Source organism: Astyanax mexicanus, chromosome 3, assembly GCF_023375975.1.
Source record: "Astyanax mexicanus isolate ESR-SI-001 chromosome 3, AstMex3_surface, whole genome shotgun sequence".
Taxonomy (NCBI): domain Eukaryota; kingdom Metazoa; phylum Chordata; class Actinopteri; order Characiformes; family Acestrorhamphidae; genus Astyanax; species Astyanax mexicanus.
In genome coordinates, this window is record NC_064410.1 from 40,602,676 (window position 1) to 40,623,458 (window position 20,783).

The 20,783-nt window shown below is 38.3% G+C and overlaps 1 protein-coding gene across 1 annotated transcript in view; it reads left to right on the top strand.

Annotated features, from left to right (window-relative positions):
• Positions 1-20,783, top strand: part of thsd7aa (thrombospondin, type I, domain containing 7Aa) — a 180,485-nt gene that overhangs the window by 120,458 nt on the left and 39,244 nt on the right. Inside the window, exons 8-13 of the mRNA XM_007249379.4 lie at positions 5,281-5,533; positions 9,731-9,846; positions 11,610-11,742; positions 11,896-11,999; positions 17,007-17,201; positions 17,864-18,130. Coding sequence (XP_007249441.3) covers positions 5,281-5,533; positions 9,731-9,846; positions 11,610-11,742; positions 11,896-11,999; positions 17,007-17,201; positions 17,864-18,130 — 1,068 coding nt within the window. The remainder of the gene's footprint in view (positions 1-5,280; positions 5,534-9,730; positions 9,847-11,609; positions 11,743-11,895; positions 12,000-17,006; positions 17,202-17,863; positions 18,131-20,783) is intronic.

Genomic DNA, 20,783 nt, shown 5'->3' on the forward strand with positions numbered 1-20,783 from the left:
GTTAGAAGCCTTTACAAAAATAATTGAAAACACTTAAAATTATTCAAGTAAACATGTAATGGTCAAAATATGATTTAAAAAAAGAAACATTTTTAGGCGCTTTTCAGATTGTCTATTTTTTTTTTTTTTTTTAAGATCCATACAATAAAATATTTAAATGGATGAAGTGTTTTTGCAACTCTATATTTTGCTATAAAGTCTTAAGATTCACCATGTAAAAATATAAGCTGCTCCCTTTCACTGGTTAGATGTTATAGTGATCTGATTTTGCTATTTATAGATATATGTTTAAGTAAAATAAACCTTGTTGTTTTATTTTATAAACTAGGGATAACATTCTCCCAAATTACAAAAAGAAATATTGTCATTTGGAGCATTTATTTGCAGAAAATAAGAAATGGCTGAAATGACAAAAAAAAGAAGGAGAGCTTTCAGACCTCAAATAATGCAAATAAAACAATTTTCATGCATCTTGGCATGTTCTCCTCCACCAGTCTTACACACTGCTTTTGGATAACTTCATGCAACTCCTGGTGCAAATATTCAAGCAGTTCAGTTTGGTTTGATGGCTTGTGATCATCCATCTTCCTCTTGATTACATTCCAGAGGTTTGGTCAAATCAAAGAAACTCATAAGTTTTAAGTAGCCTCTTATTTTTTTCCAGAGCTGTATAGTGACTCAAAAGTTCTCTAGCAAATGGAATTGGGAAAGTTATAGCGTTAATATTTTTGCATCCCAAGAGCAATTAATAAATCAAATACTCTGACAATAGAAAAAGAAAATCAACTCATCAACTTCATTTTAGAATCACAGCCTTCAGTTTAATGGTCACGTAAGTGTCTCCACTTCTCCACACATTATCTCTGCTAGAGCAGAACATGTCCCAGGCAGGAGAGGTGCATTAATACAAGGACTGCTTGGAGGGAGTCAGTTGTATGCATTATAGATTTAGCACGGATGTAGCACAGCACCTGAAGCGCTGAGGAAGCCCGTGTCGGGGAGGTGAAATGGTGCTACGTGCTGCGGCACACGCTTGATTAGGCCTCAAACGATTTGGCAGACAGCGTCCAAAATGGATGACAAGCGTCTGACAAACCAGGTGCATGCTGACTGCAGCATGAAGTTGTGTGTGGACACACTCCTGCCTGCCATCTGGCTCTTTTCTCGGGATGATGGAGAGCCGCGTGTTTGAATGGAGTGTGATAGTCCCGCGTGGGCGAACTGTGGATGAGCATAAAGAGGCGTTCTCTTTTATTCTGTTATGTTTCTGCAGTTGCTGAGTGGTTGTTTGCTTGTAGAAATAAAACCTTTATTTTTTTGGTGTATCTTTACATTGTTACATTGTTGTGGTCATTTTAAATCTCTGTCCTTAACCGTTTTTAAATCAGTAAGAAGTTTTTTTTAGTAAACCTAAAGGAATTATTTATGGCTTTGCTCCTACGCTCTAAAGCGTGCTTTCTGTTTCTGGCATCTGTGATGGTGGCTGTGTAGGACGAAGCTCCTGGCACTAGCAGAGTAATTATGCTGAGCTATGTAAGGGCACACTTTTGTAATGACACAAAGGATTAGCAATCATCCAAAGTAGCAGTCGAGTAAACAATGGAGGGCAATGTTAATCCTAATGTGAAACAGTGTGATGCCAGTGTAGTTTTATTTGGGAGTTTTGTGTAGGAAGAGTTTACTGGCCTGCCCTAATGCGGTATAAGAGGTGTTAGAGGTTTTGGAGCTTTGTTTTTATTGCAGAGTTTTAGACTGGGCCTTGTAATTGGTGAATGTGAATTGTACAAAATGTTCTAAATGTTTTTTCTACTTCAGTCATTAAGAGGCTGTGTATTGATATAAAATAGTTAAATATGGAGAAATTTACCAATGCATATATCTATACAGAGGTGGTGATAGTAAGTTTATTTGTCATTAACACAATCATACATGATACAAATTGCAGTGACATTCTTTGATCACTGCTTAATTATAGAGCAGGGGTCGGCAATAGGTGGCCCGTGGGCCAGATGTGGCCCGCAAGCATGAAACATCTGGCCCGTGAGGTTATTTGAACTATAATGAGCGATGATAAAAAAACAAAATAAAATGCTTCTCTGGTGAGCTTTTGTTCACACTTCTCCCCTGTCTCTCTGTCGTGCTCAACGTCACTTTTTTATTTTCCGTCCGTTCTCGTTTTTCCACACGTTCTTAAGCTCCCTATCTCCTTATAAGGGCGTTTTTTTCCCGGGGCAGCGGTTGTGGATTGGACCACGACCCTGACAACACGGGTTTGATCCCACATGAGGAGCGGTGTGTTCATTTATTTATTTTTTCCTTTTTTCTTGGGTTTACCTGCTTTCAAAATCAACTGTTCTACAATTGGGTTCAACAACCCTCTGGGCTGGAGAGCTACTAGTCTGTAGCACTCCATCCCAATACACTTCATTTTCCAAAACAGAATTTTTTTTTTGTGGCCCGCCACATAATAGCTTGAAAAGTATGTGCCTGCTCAACATATCTAGATTAAAGTGATGTTGGTTTACCTATAGTAAAACTGTATCTTAAGTACAAGGCTTAAGATTTACTGTAATGATTTTTTTAAGGGTACACCATTTAATGCATTTAATGCATGATCAGTTAGGGTTCCCTTTGTCTTTGCTTTATTGTGGTTATTAAGCCTAGCATTTCCAGTAGTCGCCTGTGCAAGCGTTTGTAAACACTCTCCACGCACCTAATGAGGGTTGTGTTAATGGTCGATAACCTCTTTATAAATGACCTGTAGAAGGACATTACCCAGCACCGCTACAAAGGATAAGTCAATTATTCGTTATTTCCAGTTGCCTTAGAAGAAGGAGAAGCTCTTCATGTACGGCTCATCCATTTTTTCCTCACTGACATTGATTGCGCTGCGGTCAGTGCCCGACGCACGGCTACTGGCTGACCTCTCAGCAGGGTTCCTCTGACCTGAGCACTGCAACTGCTAATGACAACCAGTAACAGTCGGGGGTCTCTTATGGCCCACCTGGGTCCCTCTTTGCCAGGACTCACTGTGGCTGAAAGGTGGGCTAGTTTATTATCCCGGCAGCACTCTCAGGGGAGCCATATTGAGTGGATTTTATTTATTTTGAAGAAAGCAGCTAACACCACCACCACATGGCAGTTCCGCCCAATAAGGCTCGGATGGAGATTAGCAAATGAACAAAGGAACAAAAATGGTGGAAACGGGCTTTCTATTTCACGTTCGAGTCATCAAGGAGAAGAAATAAAAGATGAAAAATGCCCGTCTCATTCTCCCCGAGAGAACAGAGTAGCAGATGCCTTGCGGTGTCTTATGAAAATGAAATGATCCTTATCACGGGTAATGCTTGTTAACAAACACAGAAGGGGTTTTGTGCGAAGGCTTGGAGAGCTAATCAGCTTGTTGCTATTTTAACCCGATCTGGTCAGAGCTCATTAGAACCACTTTCTTTCCAGCATGCAGTTAGAAGTGAGATTCGGTGGCATCTCTGCAGTAGGCAGTGAGTCATCACTTATATCAGTTCATAGAAGACAGAAAACAATGCTGTGATTTGTTCTCGGATAAAAGCCTAGCATTGCTTTGTTGCAATTGATCTGGAATGATCATTTAATTTCAAACTTCCCATATGTCATGTATAGGCAAAAGGATTGGGACACCTAACTAACTTACTCTACTGCTGTAGATTTTTGAGCATTGCTGTGATAGTTCGATTTGATTCCATTTATTGACAAAGAACATTAGAGAGGTTATTGTAGGGCACACTGTTCTACTGATCCACAGCTAAATAGTAGGGGGGTTTAGACCCCTCTGACCCACACCTGGCATTAAGCATGGTTCCAATATGTTCATGCTTATTGTCAATTATGTGCTCTACAGAGTTATGTTCTATTGGCAGTACTTATTATCTACAGGGACTATACTGTATACACTCTAAAAAACAGAGGTACGATATGAGTACTTTTTTGTACTCAAAGGTCCACTTTCCATAATTGTCCCCTCAAAGGTACAATATTGGTCTTTACGGGGTCAGATTTGTTCCCTCTAAAGTACAAAGTCATTTCTAACAGCAATAAGTACAAATTTGTACCATTTAACCAGCCAAAGGGTACATTCAGTATTCTGCATCACTGTACTAATGAACAATATATATTTAAATAGCACATTTTTTATTTGAAAGCCAGACAATTTTGTATCATCAAGTTTTTGAGCCATATTTAGTTGATGACAATGTTTATAATCTTTATGATCTTTACTGCCACAAAAACCATGGGTACAAAAAAGGACTTTTACTGAAAGGTACTTTTTTGTGCCTCAATATAAGGTACAGCCCCAGCGACAAGCTTTGTACTCTTTTAAGTACAAATCTGTACTTATATTTCTTAGAGTGTAAGCAGTGTGTCAATTTGCACATCTATGTCAGAAACAGTTGCCAACTTTAAGTAGCTGAATTACATTAATTATAGTGGGTGTCCACAAACATAGGACATATAGGCTATATATTAATATAGTGTAAATGTAATGTGTATGTATACCCTTTACCTTTTTACAGTTTAAATTCCTTTAAGGACACTCACTTTCCAAACTTTCTGAACTAGTCTATTTAAACATTTTCTGCTTTAAACCATAAATGTCATCCCAAACACTTTCATTAATGTAGAGGCCTGGACTCTGTCTGAGTGGTCTGTCTTTGTTCTCTTGCATTCTGAGAAGTCAAGCAAATCCTTTGTTTGATTTATTCTATTTCCTTTTCTCAGTAACATCTTTCTGATCATCTCCATATTCTGTCAAATTCAGCATTAAGTTGTCTTCTCACAGAGAAAGGATGGACAGTATTAGCTGTGGATGTTCTTAGATCTGAATTGAGAATGGAGCTTTATTTTCTCTACTGTCTCAAAGATGGAAGCTTTAAGTGCTGTATGATTTGGTGGTCTGACAGGTCTTAAACAGCTCTTATTATTCTCATTTTCTTTTAGCAATTTAGCCTGATAAATATATAAATGAAGGGGTGGTCTTATATGTTTTTTTTTGTTGTTTAATTTTTCATGACCTTTTCTAAAACTGTTTTTCTTTCATATGAAATCAGTCTAAATTAAGAAATAATGTTGTAAATGATAAAGAAAGGGCTTGTTTAAATCCCTAATGTTGCATTCATGCTGCTGCAATGTTTGAATTAGAAACTGACCACATTAGCGCTTTTAGAAATCATGCATTAAGGCTGGGGCATAATATTACATACTGGATAGTAAATTTCCATTCTAATGAGGTTCTGCTCTCTCCAGGTGGGGTCCAGTGTCCTAACAGCAGTGCACTACAGGAGATCCGAAGCTGTAATGAACACCCCTGCACTGTGTACCACTGGCAGACAGGTCCATGGGGACAGTGCATAGAGGACACCTCCGTCCCCTCAGCAAATGGCTCCCTCAGCCGCAGTGGAGCTGGTGCAAGCGGCACGGAGGCCTCCTGCTCTGTGGGCATGCAAACCCGCAAGGTCATCTGTGTCCGAGTCAACGTGGGCCAAGTGCCACCCAAAAAGTAAGAGCTGGTTTTACCTTTTTAAATGTGACTTTTATCTTTGGATTGTAGAGTTCCTGACACGTCTGGTTGAACAATGAAAATGCGTAGCTTCTGCACATTTGCAACACATTCGTGTTTGAAAGCAATCGTATAGCTTTGTTTATTAGAGAGTGAACAGAATCAGGGGTCATGGTTCAAGACAAACGCACACACAGTGAGCCAGAAGTATTAAAAAAAGAAACAAGTGGGATTTTAAAGGGGCATTGGTCAAGATAAAAAAAAACACTAAACAATAACCCCTAGCAGTTAAACATCAAAGAAAAAAATACTGGAATAATATTATTTGCTTTAAATCTGCCTTTTATTTCCAGCCAGGAACAAAACTCACTGCTAATATAAAATTCTCTGATCAAATTATACTCTAATCATTCGGCATGCAAAATCTCTACATATACTGTATTTTTCGGACTATAAGGCGCATGTAACGACACGTAAGCAAGGGTCGTGCCATGTTTTTCTTCTAATGGGGAAGCTGGGGAAGCGCCTATGTAAACAAAACTCTAATTCTTAAAAAAACAAACACGAGCGCTGGATGTTAATCTACACAGATTCCTCTCCTGAGAACTGTTCATTTTGGTGATTAAATTGCTTCAGTTTATTTACAGTAAGCTTAGAATTCCAATAATTTGTCTTAAGTTGAGTTTTCAATGAAATTTCTCCAGCGCTAATGCTAGGTGCAGCAGCATTAGCATTAGATGCTAACCACAGCACTAGTGGAGCATAAATGCTGCCTAATAGTGCTAGACTGTTAGAATCATAGCTTGTAGCTTGAGAGTCGTGTAGCTTGTTTTAACACTGTGAATATGCAGACTACAGTCCAATATACTCATCTTTGAACAGCGAAAGAGCTAATGCTACGGTTAGCAGCTAATGCTAATGCTGCTGCACCTAGCCTTAGTGCTGGAGAAACTTCACTAAAATGATTTTCTTCAGCGGAGTGGCTTTACTGCTCCTTAATACTTGACTGGTAGAATTATAGTCCCAAAAATACGGTACTTTGTAAAGCTAAGGCGTTTGGCCAGAGGATGCATTCAGACTTCCTGGTCTGAGCCTGGTGTTTTTTTACCATGATATGTGATTCGGACCACTATGATATTAAACTTTTTAATAGTGTGAGAATAGTCAAGAATATTCGCTGTCTGGTAGTTCTGTGTTATGAGTTTCCTTAAGTTTATTAGTCACTACCTGTGTTAGAGATTATTATTAAATTCAGATGAATGTATAGGGGTAAATATCCTACATAAATGAGATAAAATTAACTTCATTGTTTTTAAAAAGTCAACAAAGGTGTTCAATATAAATCAAGTGATTAAGGTTTTGTCCGTATATTGTGCATTAGTTGATAAAGTAATTATTGTGACAGGCCAACATTATGGTATGGTATTTTCTCTTAATATTTTATTTTGTACATATAACTAGCAATCGGTTTGGTTAGCTTAAATGGGTACACTGCACTGTTATTTGTGTATGCTCAATCTGTTATAGACCTCAAAACTTAGCATTAAAAGAAAAAATCGGTAAGATGAGGTATCACTGAGTTATTTAAACCCTGTTCTGTTCCTGTATTGTCTCCCTATTGTTGTACAGAAACTCACATGTAGCTCAGATAGCCCTTAACTTTTTGTTAAGTCTTTGCATTGCTTCCAGTCCTTCCTGCCTCCTCGGAGTGTGATAGATTTAGGTAGCATATAAAGTCCGAGAAAGGAGGAGCTGCTAGACTGTTGTTTAAGCATGTGGGTCTGGTCATCCCCTGGAGCTGTCTGCCAGGAGAAGAATTATCTATTTATTTATTCAGTTTAATAGCAGAATGATTGTTTCAGTGGCTATGGAACAGTGAGCTGCTGCACTGACTGCATGCTGGCTATGGAAATGAGCCCCACTTTCTACCTGGGGTTAAACTAGCTCTGGGTTTACCTGCACACACACACACACACACACACACACACACACACACACACACACACACACACACACACACACATACATTCTCTCTCTCTCTCTCTCTCTCTCCCTCTCTCTCTCTCACTTTCTCACTCTCGCTCTCTGTCAGAAAAATGCCAAAAAAAAAGACTACAAGGATTAGAAAAGGCCTTAATAGACCTTTTGAAGTAAACATAGCAGACTATTGATTTTGATGTTGACGAATAAAATGACAAGGACCATGTTCATCTCACGTTCTTTGTGTCACAAAAACACATTTCGCATTTCTCTTGGTTCTCCATTAATGAAAGTTGAACACAATAAACAACGAACTGCATAATATAAATTATGTCAAAAACTAAAACACTGCAATTTTTGTGGTACAGTGTTTTTATACTAATTCTTATTTAATAACATACCGTCATACACAACTCAGGTGCTTTTATAACTGAAATAAAAAATACATAACAATAGATAGAAATACAGTTTTAAAATTATTAAATATTATTAAAAGTCTGATATTTAACAAATGACAAATATTAAGTGTTATTGTAAATATATTATATGAAAATAGTGGTTCGGTGTCACAGTAAAAAAAAAAAATAATAATTGCAACAGAATTATGTGATTAATTGTGATCACACTTTCTTCTTCTTAAGACAAAGAGAGACAGAAAATGAGAGTTTAATTTATATATAAAATATAAAAAAATAACCTACCTTTCGAATGGTACCGTATTTTTCTGACTATAAGATGCATTTAAAATCTTTATTTTTTTCCCCAAAGTATGCAGTGCGCCTTATAATGTAATGTGCCGTATGTACAAATTCTATCAGTCAGGCATTAAGGAGATGTGTATATATATATATACTCAGCCACTCTGAATCATTACAACACTGAAGTACAGCGTTATAATGATGAGTTTTCGGTGAAGTTTCTCCAGCACTAAGGCTGAGGGCAGCGGCTAATGCTAATGCTGCTGCACCCTTAGTGCTGGAAAACTTCACTGAAAACGTACCCTTAGATGAAATATTGTAAATCTAAGATTACTGTAAATAAACCGTTTTCAGGAGAGGAATCTTTGTAGATTAACATCCAGCGCACATTTGACCTTTTTTATTTTTTTATTTATTTATTTATTTTTTTATTTTATGAATTCCAGGCTTGTTTGCTTTGACGCTTTCTGATTAGAAGGAAAACAGGGCAACACCCTTGCTCACGTCAATGTAGGCATCCTTACTAGTGTCACTTAATGGACCGTATAATCCAGTGCGCCTTATACATAAAAATAGATCAGAATATAGGCGTTCATTGATACTGTGCTTTGTAATCCAGTGTGCCTTATAGTCCGAACAATATGGTAATCAGTCCAGTATTTACAAGGCTAAATACTGCTTAAAATACTAAGATGTCACAAGGCTCTGTAAAAGGAGTGCATTATTGCAAGATATTGCAGCCAAACTTGGCCCTGTGATTAATCTAGGTTAAATAAAAACATTACTCCAAATACATTTCCATTTTCCAGTGTGAATTTGGAATCTTTGCTCACTTCTAAATATGTACAACAATTTTGTTAGCAAATTCAGTTTTATCTCAATTCTTATTAACTACATTTGGAATGATTGTACGCATACAGGCTGACAGTTCTTCCAGGTGAATAATACACAGCACAAAAGCGCTTAATAATTAATATTAAAAGATGAAATATTGTTTTTGTGTGTATTACAGCATTTAATAAACTGAAATGAAATTGGAATGAAAGCTCTTAAAAGCAGCCACAGTCAGGGGTTAAGAGGACAGCAGAGTGCCAGAGAATAACTGCTGCTATTGTTTGTTTTTTCCTTGTGGCTGTACATTTACATGCCCTAATGTTTCATGCAATTCATGAATATTGCTTAATGTAATAGTAATGGAACAATGACAGCAGTAATAATTAACAGGGCTTCTAATTATTAGTTATTAATTTAAGGGGAGTTTAAAATGACAGTCTAATATTCAACTTAGATCATTAAACACTTTTAAGTAGCGTATAGGTTTATTCTTATCAACAATGCAGATGTTAGGTTATAAAACTGTGTATAATGAAAAGCACACAACATCTCTCATCACTGTAAGAATTCTGATTTCACATTTTGTTGTTTTATTAACTGTTTAACAACTGTATTTGATTGTTTCTACCTACTGTAGTTATAAAGTGAGTCTCATTTGTTTCATATGTACATTTTATACTTGTAGGTGCCCAGAGAGTCTACGTCCAGAGACAGTAAGGCCGTGCTTGCTGCCGTGCAAAAGAGACTGCATCGTCACACCCTACAGTGATTGGACCCCTTGTCCTTCTAGCTGTAATGCAGGTATTTATCGATTTCAAACAAACACACTAACAGACACACACGCAGACGCTAACGCTGAACATGGAAAAAAAAGAAAATCAATGTTTTAGTCTTGATGAAGCATAAATTGAGTGCTAAACCAGTCTCAATTAGAACATTTATCCAAATTCAGTTTTGATGGAACCATTTGCTGTATCTTTTTATTGTAGCAGAGCACAGCCTTTCTCTGCTCATTGTGCCGAGATAACAGATGTTATCAAGGAAACGTCTGCATTGTCATGAAGATAGCGCTCATGAATAACAATCAGCGGCGAGATTGAAAACATATTACACTGAACAAATTAATAATTAGCAACTATCTATGCATCCACAAAGCCTTTAAAAGCGGCGTGTTGTTCACACACAGACAGCTTATCACTACTTTAAAAATAGATTGTTGCCTGGCAACCCTCAGCACGTACGGAAACAGAACAAATGCTTTAATAAGCAAAGTGCGGGCCGATTTCCTCGTAATGTGCCGCATGAGGCAAGCCGCTTCAGGACTCCAGACGCTTGTTAACATGCTTATTGCGTGTGATCGGCATCCCAGGAGTGATTCGTGCAAAAGTATTGACGTGTCGCCTTCCAAGGAAGCATCTGCTATAGAAATCCTTTAAAGTCTTCTCACCGACAGTTTCCTCTGCGTTAACTGTCTATTCCTGTTGAGTTTAGCCTTCAAAGCAGGCTTTATGCAGATGCAAATATTTGAAGTGTTAATGCACATCATATTGTTAATGTTCAAAGCATTGATATTTATTTTTGTTCTGTTTGTAAGCTCAGCTCAGTAAACTTGTGTGGATGTGTGGGTGTACAGTATTAATAAGGCTGTGGTCTTGTACGCTTTTGCGCTTCTGTGTTTTTGGGCCTTTGATGCATTTAATTCCATAATAATTATTCTTTTTGTAGAATTAGGGTTTAAGTGAAAAAGAAAATAATTGATTCAACAAGTTTTCCTTTTTTTTTTGCCTTGAGAAATCTGAACCCAGACCAGTAGCCGACTTTTTCCAACTAAGTTTAGTAGATATAGTGATACCAAAGTGAGTCCAATTAGCTAATTATCTACATTCTCTTCACACATTTTATATATATAAAAAAAAAAAAGAAATAATGGCTTGGAGCTCGCCTGGGTACTCAGAGTTAGAAAACTGGTACAGTACCACAATTTGTGTTACTGTATGATTATATAAGCCAGAGATGAGTAGAACAATGATACTATTCATACACAGCAAACAAACAAAACAGGATTTAGGCATAATGCTCAGAAAAACACTTGTATGGCAAACATAATGAATACCATTTATGTTTTTTTGCCCACAGTACTTAATGTTGTGTCACTATAAGTCATGTTATAGCAGTATGTAAATCGATTATGAAGGAACAGCTTGAAAACACCCACAAGGGTGTAACTTGTGAGGCTGAACATTGGTCCAGCATGCTCATGGCATCCAATGTATGAGTGGGTGGAGGCTAAGGCAGGCAAACAATACGCTTTTAAAAAGTTTGACCTCAAGAAAATTGTTGACTGTGCCTGGAAACCAACAAATTGAACTCTGAACTCTACCGATTGTACAATAGTTCTACAAAAAAAAAAACAAATATTCACACGTTTTTTTAGAAGCTTGTTAATGGCTACCAAAAGCATCCAGTGAATCTGTAAACATCACTTGTTTTGATACCTTGATTTGTCACACAATGAGCTAAAGAACTACAGCTTAGGTTCCTCACTTTTTTCCCATTTTTTTAAGGTGGAGTCACCAAGAAGAAGCAGTCAAGAAAACGGATCATCATTCAGCTGCCAGCCAATGGCGGGCAAGACTGTCCAGAAGTGCTCTTCCAGGAGAAGGAATGTGAGGCACCTTCAGTGTGCACTGGCTACAGGTAAGCACAACACATACAATGAATCATGTCCATAAGTAGGTACTATTTTATGTATGGTATTATATTTATATGTATTTATTTTCTATAGACGTATGTTTAAAAAAAACTCTTTTACTAATAAAGCTTTATTTACATTTCTACCTGTGCTAAAAGGTGGAAGACTCATAAATGGCGGCGGTGCCAACTGGTGCCGTGGCCCATTCGGCAGGACAGCCCAGGGGCTCAAGAAACGTGTGGTCCAGGACTACAGGCTAGAGGTAAAGAAAATATAATGAAATCAAACATTTTAAATTTAACCTACCTTTAAATGAATTGTAAGCTCTTTATTGCTTCCTAAATGGTTCTGTGAGGCTTCTTACAGTCTGTATCAATTAAATCATCATTCAGAGACATTCTTAAGCCCCTTAAAATCCAAGAGTATGTTTGTGGGTCACTACTTCAGCTCCTAACTACATACTTAACATGCCATGATGGTACCACTTCTGTGCATTGCTGATCATCAGTGCTTGTGTAGTGGTCCGTTCATGTCCATTAATTAGCATTAATTAAAGTATGGGGGACTGATAAGCTGCAACAGATGGGGTTACAGCTAGTAACAGTAAGCCTTCCATATATATAGCTCTGGAAAAAAAAATAAGAGAAATTATGAGTTTCTTTTATTTTACCAAATTGAAAACCTATAGAATATAATCAAGAGGATGACTTTGGTCTTCAAACCAAGCTGAACTGCTTGAGTTTTTGCACCAGGAGTGACATAAAGTTATCCAAAAGCAGTGTGTAAGACTGGTGGAGAAGAAAATGCCAAGATGCATGAAAACACTGTGATTAAAAACCAGGGCTATTCCACCAAATATTGATTTCTGAGCTCTAAGAACTTTATGAATATGAACTTGTTTTCTTTGCATTATTTGAGGTCTGAAAGCTCTGCATCTTTTTTATAATTTTGGCCATTTCTCATTTTCTGCAAATAAGTGCTCTAAATGACAATGTTTTTATTTAGATTTTTGCCTTTTAACTTAAACATATACATATAAACAGCAAAATCAGAGAAACTTATTCAGAAACTGAAGTGGTCTCTTAGTTTGTTCCAGAGCTGTATGTATATGATATGTGTATCTAAAATATAACCAGTAGGTGTATGTTCAAGTGAACAAAATGTCCATTTTCAAAAGAAATATCCAAAAATGATTGGAAATTAGCAGTTGTTTATAAATTATCATTAACTGAATAATACATTTTAGGGTTCTTTCACATCTAATTTGTTTGATCTGTATCTTTCAGTTTGGTCTAAACTAGGATAGCAGGTGTGAAAGCTAACACAATATGAACCAAAAGACCAAAATTAGTTTCAGACAAATAAGGTGGTCTTAGACTGGATCAAATGAATCATTGTTTGGTTTGTTTGCAGTATGTAAGCACTGATTGGATGGTTTAGATTTTCTGACATTGTAATCAAACAAAAAATGATGAACGAGAATCTTTGTTGTGCTGTAATCAAAAACCCCTTAGTGTACACACTTTGACACACTTGACGATTCCTGTATGTTCTGTTACTATAGACCCTTAACCCCTTATTTATAAAAAGAAATAAAAGAAATTCAAGGGTAATCTGTTATATTCTGTTATGCATTTTCCTTCTGCTATATAATGTGCATAAACTTAAAGGTAGTTAGATTCTGGCTGGGAAGCAGAAATCAGCATAAACTTGGAAAAAAAAAAGCAATTTGTTGAATGTTCAGTACACATCCTACTAAAAAACAATCATTGTCAAGTAGATGCCAGTGATGCCAGAACAATGTGAAATTCTTTTGTGCACTCAGTAAACTTCAGCGTGAACCCTAATTGTATGAACTGTATGAAAACACGAAGCCTGGTTTGAATTTTCAGGTGTAAAAATGTCCTTAATGTAAATTACTGAACAAATATCCTGAAAAGCTATAGGATCGTTCAAGTTCATTCAAGTTTTTCACATTACACAAAATAACTAATGTAATTGTCCCTCCACATAAACTACTTTACAGTGAATACAGTGCTAGCAGTGTTTCAGGACAGATATAAATTGTGCTGAAAATGGAGAAGTAAAGCCTAATCTGACTGGGCTGACTAAAGGGAGAGTTCAGGAAAAAACAAAAATTATTACAAAACAAAAATCACTTGAGCTTTTTGAGGTGTGTTGGTTCGTTTGTGGGTTTAGGTGTGTTTAGCATGTGGGTAAATGAGCTTAACGCCTCTGCAGGGAGGTGTGTGGGATTGAAGGTGGTTAATCTTCACTATCTCCTACCACTTCTAACACTATCTGAGAGTGAGCGCGAGAGATAGTTAGCATCAAAGTGCTTCCCTGGGCTCTTCTGCATGCAACATTAATCTCTGTGTAAACGCTACAGGATCTGAAGCAGGATGTGTTGCAAGAGGTTAAGGAACTTCTCAGAAGCAGCGGAAAGCTGAGCCCCAGGCTCAAGCACATACTAATAATACCCCCATAACGATTCAGATCCGTCATACACAGTCCCAGTAGGCGAGCTCAGAGTGAGCACTGGGCTAGGTGTTTTGGATAGGTGAGAGTGCATCAAGCCAGCATTTTAAAAGAAGATCAGACTTCCTGTAACTTATGGAAGCTGTTTGTGTGATATAAGTATTTATACCCTTCGAACTTTTCCATATTTTTTCACAAAACAACCACAAACATGAATACATTTAATTGGAATTTAATGTGATAGACCAACACAGAGTGGTATACAATTATGAAGTGGAAAGAGGATATTGCCACAAGTTCTCGATTGGGTTTATGTCTGGACTTGACTGGTCCATTCTAACACATGACTTAGTTTAGTTTAGTTTTAAACCCTTCTATTGTAGCTCTGGCTTTATGTTTAAGGTCATTGTCTTGCTGGAAGGTGAACCTCCACCCCAGTCTCAAGTCTTTTGCAGACTCCAACAGGCTTTCTCACAAGATTGACATGTATTTGGCTCCATCCATCTTCCCACCAACTCTGACCAACTTCCCTGTCCCTGCTGAAGTGAAGCATCCCCAGAGCATGATGCTTCCACCACCATGTTCGACAGACCACATTTGTGCAGTGCACGACTAATAGTTGTCCTGTGCACAGATTCCCCCACCTGATATGTGGATCTCTGCATTTCATCCAGAGTAACCATGGGCTTCTTGGCTGCATCTCTGCATGACCAGTGCTCTTGTCTTGGTAGTAGGTTTACAGCTGTGCCATACTCTTTCCATTTCTGGATAATATATGGATTGAACAGTGCTCTGTGAGATGTTCAAAGCTTGGGAAATCTTTTTTAAGCTTAAGTCTGCTTTAAACTGTTGCTCCACAACCTTTTCCCTGACCTGTCTTGTGTGTTTTTTGGACTTGAATGAAATATGGAAAGGGGTATGAATACTTTTGCAAGCCACTGTAAGTTTAAGTAGCTGTTTACCTTCTTCATATCAATAGAAAGAACAACCTGGCCTGACAGAGCTGATTCTCAGACACTGCATGGTAGATTCACCTTGCTTAGCTTAGCGGAGAAGACGATAAGATCTTTTGCTTAATTCAATTAATTACAAAAGTAGTAAGAGTTAAAGTGCTTGTTGGAGACTACAGAGGCGCCAAATAGGGCAGAAGTGAAAACACTGAACTCTGCAGGGCCCATAAAAGAAAGTAAAGCCTAAGAGGCTCTCTGACAGAGCACATCTGCTCTCAGACTACTATTACCAGCATAAAGAAAAGAGGCATTAGTCTGGATCAGATCATAAGACAGAGCATCTTTTAGCAGGTCTTTCTACATTAGGTCTCATTACCTGTAATTGTATCCTCCTGCTAAGCACAGACACGGGTAGAGAGGCAATCCAATCCAGGGCCTTTTATACCCCCTCTCACTGAAACACGCCTGAATCTGTTCAGCTACAGCAGTCGATAAGCATTACACCACCTCCATGCTGATCCATCACCTGGTGGTCAGTTTTGTTCTGTGTGTGTGGATAAGGGTGTTGGAGTGCTTCAGCGTTCCCTGTGTGAAAGCAAAAAGTAACAACTGTATGTAGACTTTCATTTGTATGTTAAGTAAAAAGGGGTTTTGAGGCAAATTTAGGTCCCTTGATGTGAACACAGCGTTACTTTATTTTAAGAGCTTCTATAAATCCAGTGCATTATACCTCTTTCCTAAAATGCATGGTCATAAGCAAGAGAAGGACATTTATAAAGGCCTCGGCATACTTCCAGCGAAACGAATTTCGTGAGCATTGCACGAAGTCAAGCGCGCTTTCGCGAGCTTTCGAGCTGGCATACTTTCTGCGGCTTCACTTTGCCTGTCTCGCATGCTCCACAACTGCAGGTGGTGCTGTTACATTAGTAACGCTTAGTTTCATGACTACCGGAAAATCATCGCGCTCTGTCTAAACAAGCTCCTGTATGGCAACGTGTGAAATACTATAAAACGCGTGAATCGTAAAGGTTAGGCTACCGCTGTACCTGCTCAGCCAGCCTTTCTTCAAAATCATCCATGTTTGTTTTCTTGGCACGCCTCTTTTTTAACGACCAATCACAGCCTTTGTCGCGTTGTGTCTTCGGCCGTGGAGTTCGCCCAGCTTCCATGTGCACGACACGGCGAACGAAGCCCCTGTGCGATGTCCGCGCCTGTTCGTTTTCTCCGCAATTACGTCACATTGTTCGCTAGAGCCACGCGAACGTCGTCTCCACATGAAGTATGCCGAGGCCTTAAGAAGCAAATTTACAAACTAGGCAGAACCTGGTATACCATAGCTACTACCTAGCAACACCATAGCAACCACTAAGCAACAACATAGAAATTATTTAGCAACATTATATCACCCATGTATTAATCACTTAATCACTTTGGAAAACCATATTCTCCACCTCCAATACAAAAGCAACTATCTATCGACACCATAGCAACCACCTGGTATACCATTATAAATCGACTTAACAAAGTTTGATTTTTTTTTCACCCATTTGATTGAGTAAAAAGCCTTAATGAAAGCCTTAATAAAACGAATTGTTGAGTGAGCAAAATCATTTGTGGGAATGTGGTATTAAGCTTTTTTTGTGCAGCCTAATACCTAAAAAACTTTCAAAAAGTTCACAGAGTTTGACCATATAGCAACACCCTAGAAAGCTGTTAGCCTTATTGGTTATTTATCCTGAAGTTTAATTTTTGTTTTACTGTCTCTTTGTAACTTTAAGTGGTAGAATTTCAGCTGAATTTCACATATTATTGTAATTATTCTTCTCCTTTTTCCTCTGAAGCGGTTTCCTGCAGAAAGCAGGACGGTGGGCAGGTTGATATCGGGGTCTGTCTGAAGCTGGCCGGTCCGATGCCCTCGCTCACCCAGTCCTGTCAGCTCCCGTGTCAGGACGACTGCCAACTGACCAGCTGGTCCAAGTTCTCGTCCTGTGCAGCTGATTGTGTGGGAGTGCGAACTCGCAGGAGGGCACTAGTGGGTGAGCAGCACAGATTTAATAGACCTTTTGGACACGATGTTAGCCATTTTCCCAGCGGGTCGGTCAAATACTAAGCTGTACTTGTAAAGCATTTAATATTTAGTAAAAGCTAACTGAGTCATGATGTGGACTAATTATTAGCTTTTAAAGGGTTGTTTTTAAAATCTTGCATCAAGAGCACAAGGTCTTAATGAAGCTAATTAGCCCATGTGTTTGATCATTCTGTAAAAGTATCTTACACAATTGTAAAAACTGTCACTAATTGTCTAGTTAAAGTGCTTACCGCATTGCTGAGAGGGGATAATTGTAATCTTGGTGCAAGTCGTACCCGTCCTTTTAGAGATGCCCTTGAATCGCACAACTTTGCAACAGGATTACGTTGGATTAAGCCTATGTGCCTTCGGTTTAGTTTGGATAAATCTATTTACTCATGGTCAACAGACCTAAGTGAGTGTTTTGAGCAGTTGGGAAAATACAGAGGAACATTTATGGGCCATCTTAAGAAGGAAACAGTAGATCAGCTTGAATGAATCTAAATAATAGTTATTTTTTATTTGCAGTGGAATCCACTCTGAATAGGAATGATGTTCTTGAGCTTTTTCAAGTCACAGAAAGCAGAGCTTTTTTAACTGTTAAACTGTGTGTGTGTTTTATGCCCTTAGGTAAAAGTAAGAAGCGTGACCACTGTAAGAACACTCAGATATATCCTTTGAGTGAGACCCAGTATTGTCCTTGCAACAAATACAACGCCCAGCCCGTGGGGAACTGGTCAGACTGTATCCTGCCTGAGGGAGGACGTGTGGAGGGTCTTCTGGGCATGAAGGTGCAGGGCGATATCAAAGAATGCGGTCAGGGCTACCGTTACCAGGCCATGGTGTGCTACGACCAGGACAACCGGCTAGTGGAGACGTCTCGATGCAACAGCCATGGTATGAATTAATCACAAAGGCTCACTAAACACAGCACAGGATAGAATATAATTGTAAATACAGGGGTGGGACAATGAAACTGAAACACCTGTCATTTTAGTGTGGGAGGTTTTATGGTTAAATTGGACCAGCCTGGGGGTCAGTCTTCACGGTATCCAGGGTAATGTCAGCATACCACCAAGAAGGAAGAACCATATCCAACAGGATTAACTGTGGACGCAAGAGGAAGCTGTCTGAAAGGGATGTTCTGTTCTAACCTGGATTGTATATAAAAAACATAAAACCACGGCTGCCCAAATCACGGCAGAATTCAATGTGCACCTCAACTCTCCTGTTTCCACCAGAACTGTCCGTCAGGACAATAAATTATTGTGGTCTAAAACCAGGTGTTTCAGTTTCATTGTCCAACCCCTGTATATACACTAATGAATTTAGAGGCTTTTTTTCCCGAAAAATATTCAGCAAATGGGAAATCAATTGTAAAATCTCTAATTTAGTGTGATCCAGGGTTAGTTAAATGACTGTCAAATAAGTAGATAAAGGATGCATACTGTCGCTGTCCAGTGAAAAACAAGGATCCTCATTTTTGTCGATTTTTAGTTTACTACATAGTTTAAACAAACAAACTGTCCCTTACATTGTGCCACAATTTCTTGATGAATGGACCAATAGAAATACTTGAAAACTACAAATTATCTGAAATAAACTCTTTCTACATTGACTTCCATTGAACGTTTAGAAGGTTTTTTTCTCTCTACTCTAAAGCTGCTGCTTTGCAGATACTTGCGCTGAACTTATTAAGGAAGCTAAATCTTATTATTGCAGTTATTTTAAACTAGTTGTTTTTTGCTCACAAAGTACACAAATACTGTACTCCTCCATTCTGTATTATATATAGTCATACACAATTTAAACAATCCATGAAATTCCTTTTTTATACTTGGATATAATGTGCATGTTTGTCTATTGTGTTTTCACAAACCTAAATATTGCTTAGCCATTTTGTGCTTGCTCTCCATGATCAATTTCCATGTGGTCCATCTCAATGGGAGACAGGAAAGCACTTGCCTCATTGTGTGCGCTTAGTATCCACTGATGGGAAATTCAATAGAAGCGAATCAATGTGGAGTGAGAGAGCCCTGCTGCATCATTCACAGCCTAAATCTGTCAAGGCGTCTCCAGCCGAGCCGAATTAGCATCTGCATATATGCGGCATGAAGCAGAGGAGAGAGAGTGCTGGGAATCCGTGTTTGGGTGTCTGAGAATGTTCCGTAGAAAATACATTAGGGCCCCCCTTAAAGTGCGGCGAATGCTGGAGCTGCCTGACAAGAATCTTCTTTTTTTGGTTGTTTTTTTTGTGTTTTTTTTTGTGTTTTGTTTTTTGGGAAGGGGTGGGGGTGCGCAGATAGCATAGATGTTAAGACTAGTTCTTTTTATGAGTCACGGTCAAGTTTGATTCCTGTGCTCTCGTCTGGATGGTGTAATCCCAGCGTGAAGCCTGTGAGGGGCTCAGAGACTCAGCATCCTGAGCCTGGAGCCGTGCTGCTGGAGACAGCTTTCCTTTTTCCTCCCCCTCTCTCCGTCTCTGTCTCTGACTGCATCATCTAAGCTGCCCTATCTACTTCATCTCTCCAGTCTGAACCCACAGTGTTCCCCGTGTGAAGCACGGCTGCCATTTTGTGAGCTGGACTGACATGCTGCCTCAGGCAGTTTGCAGGGGGCCGTCAAATTTGTGGAGTTTTTCAACCTCTGAAAGACAACCTTTAGGCAAGCAGTAGTCTGAGCTCACTGACTTTTGAATAATATATATATAAAAAAACAGGAATTCATTCCAATACTAGAGTAATTCAACAAAAGAAACATATTTTACTTCATACAGTATCTCTAGATCATGTTCTATTCTCCGATTTCAAAGCATCTTTCTTCAAAGCCGAAAGGACATGAAAGTAATCCACAGTGATGGGTGGATCCCTATCACACGTGAAGAGTGGAGATAATTGTTTGAAGAAAGACACATTCACACTAAACTAATTCTATTGACTTTATCTCAACCATCACCATGGCTACTAACTTGCCTTAGAACGTCCCCATTCCCTCTGATTTGGCAGAATATGATGGTATTACTTATACTAGATAATAAGAATAAATGATACTAAGAAGCATGAGAAAGTTCAGTCACTAAATTCTAATATGTCTTTCTCATTCCACATTAGTAGAAGATTCTTTATTCCTTATTTCTTTTACATTTTTGTCCAGCTTTGGCGATAACATGGCTGATGATTGGCCTTTCTAAATTCTTATTTAAAATATGGGCTCAGTTCACATTCTAAATGACTGAACAAATGAATGATGCAGGAACACGATGTAGAAAATGAGCTCAGCGGATGAATTTAGTATTAATTTAGATCAGCCGCTCAGCACTCTGATACAAATGTTCACTTTCAGTTCACTATATTCTCTAGGCTTATTAATGCAGCACTTGACAAATAAGCCTGAGCAAGTAATCAAAATGTTTATATATATATATATATATATATATATATATATATATATATATATATATATATATATATATATATATATATATATATATATATCTGACAATCCCTAATGTATGTTTATGTACTGTCCTCTTAAAACATACTAGCCAAAT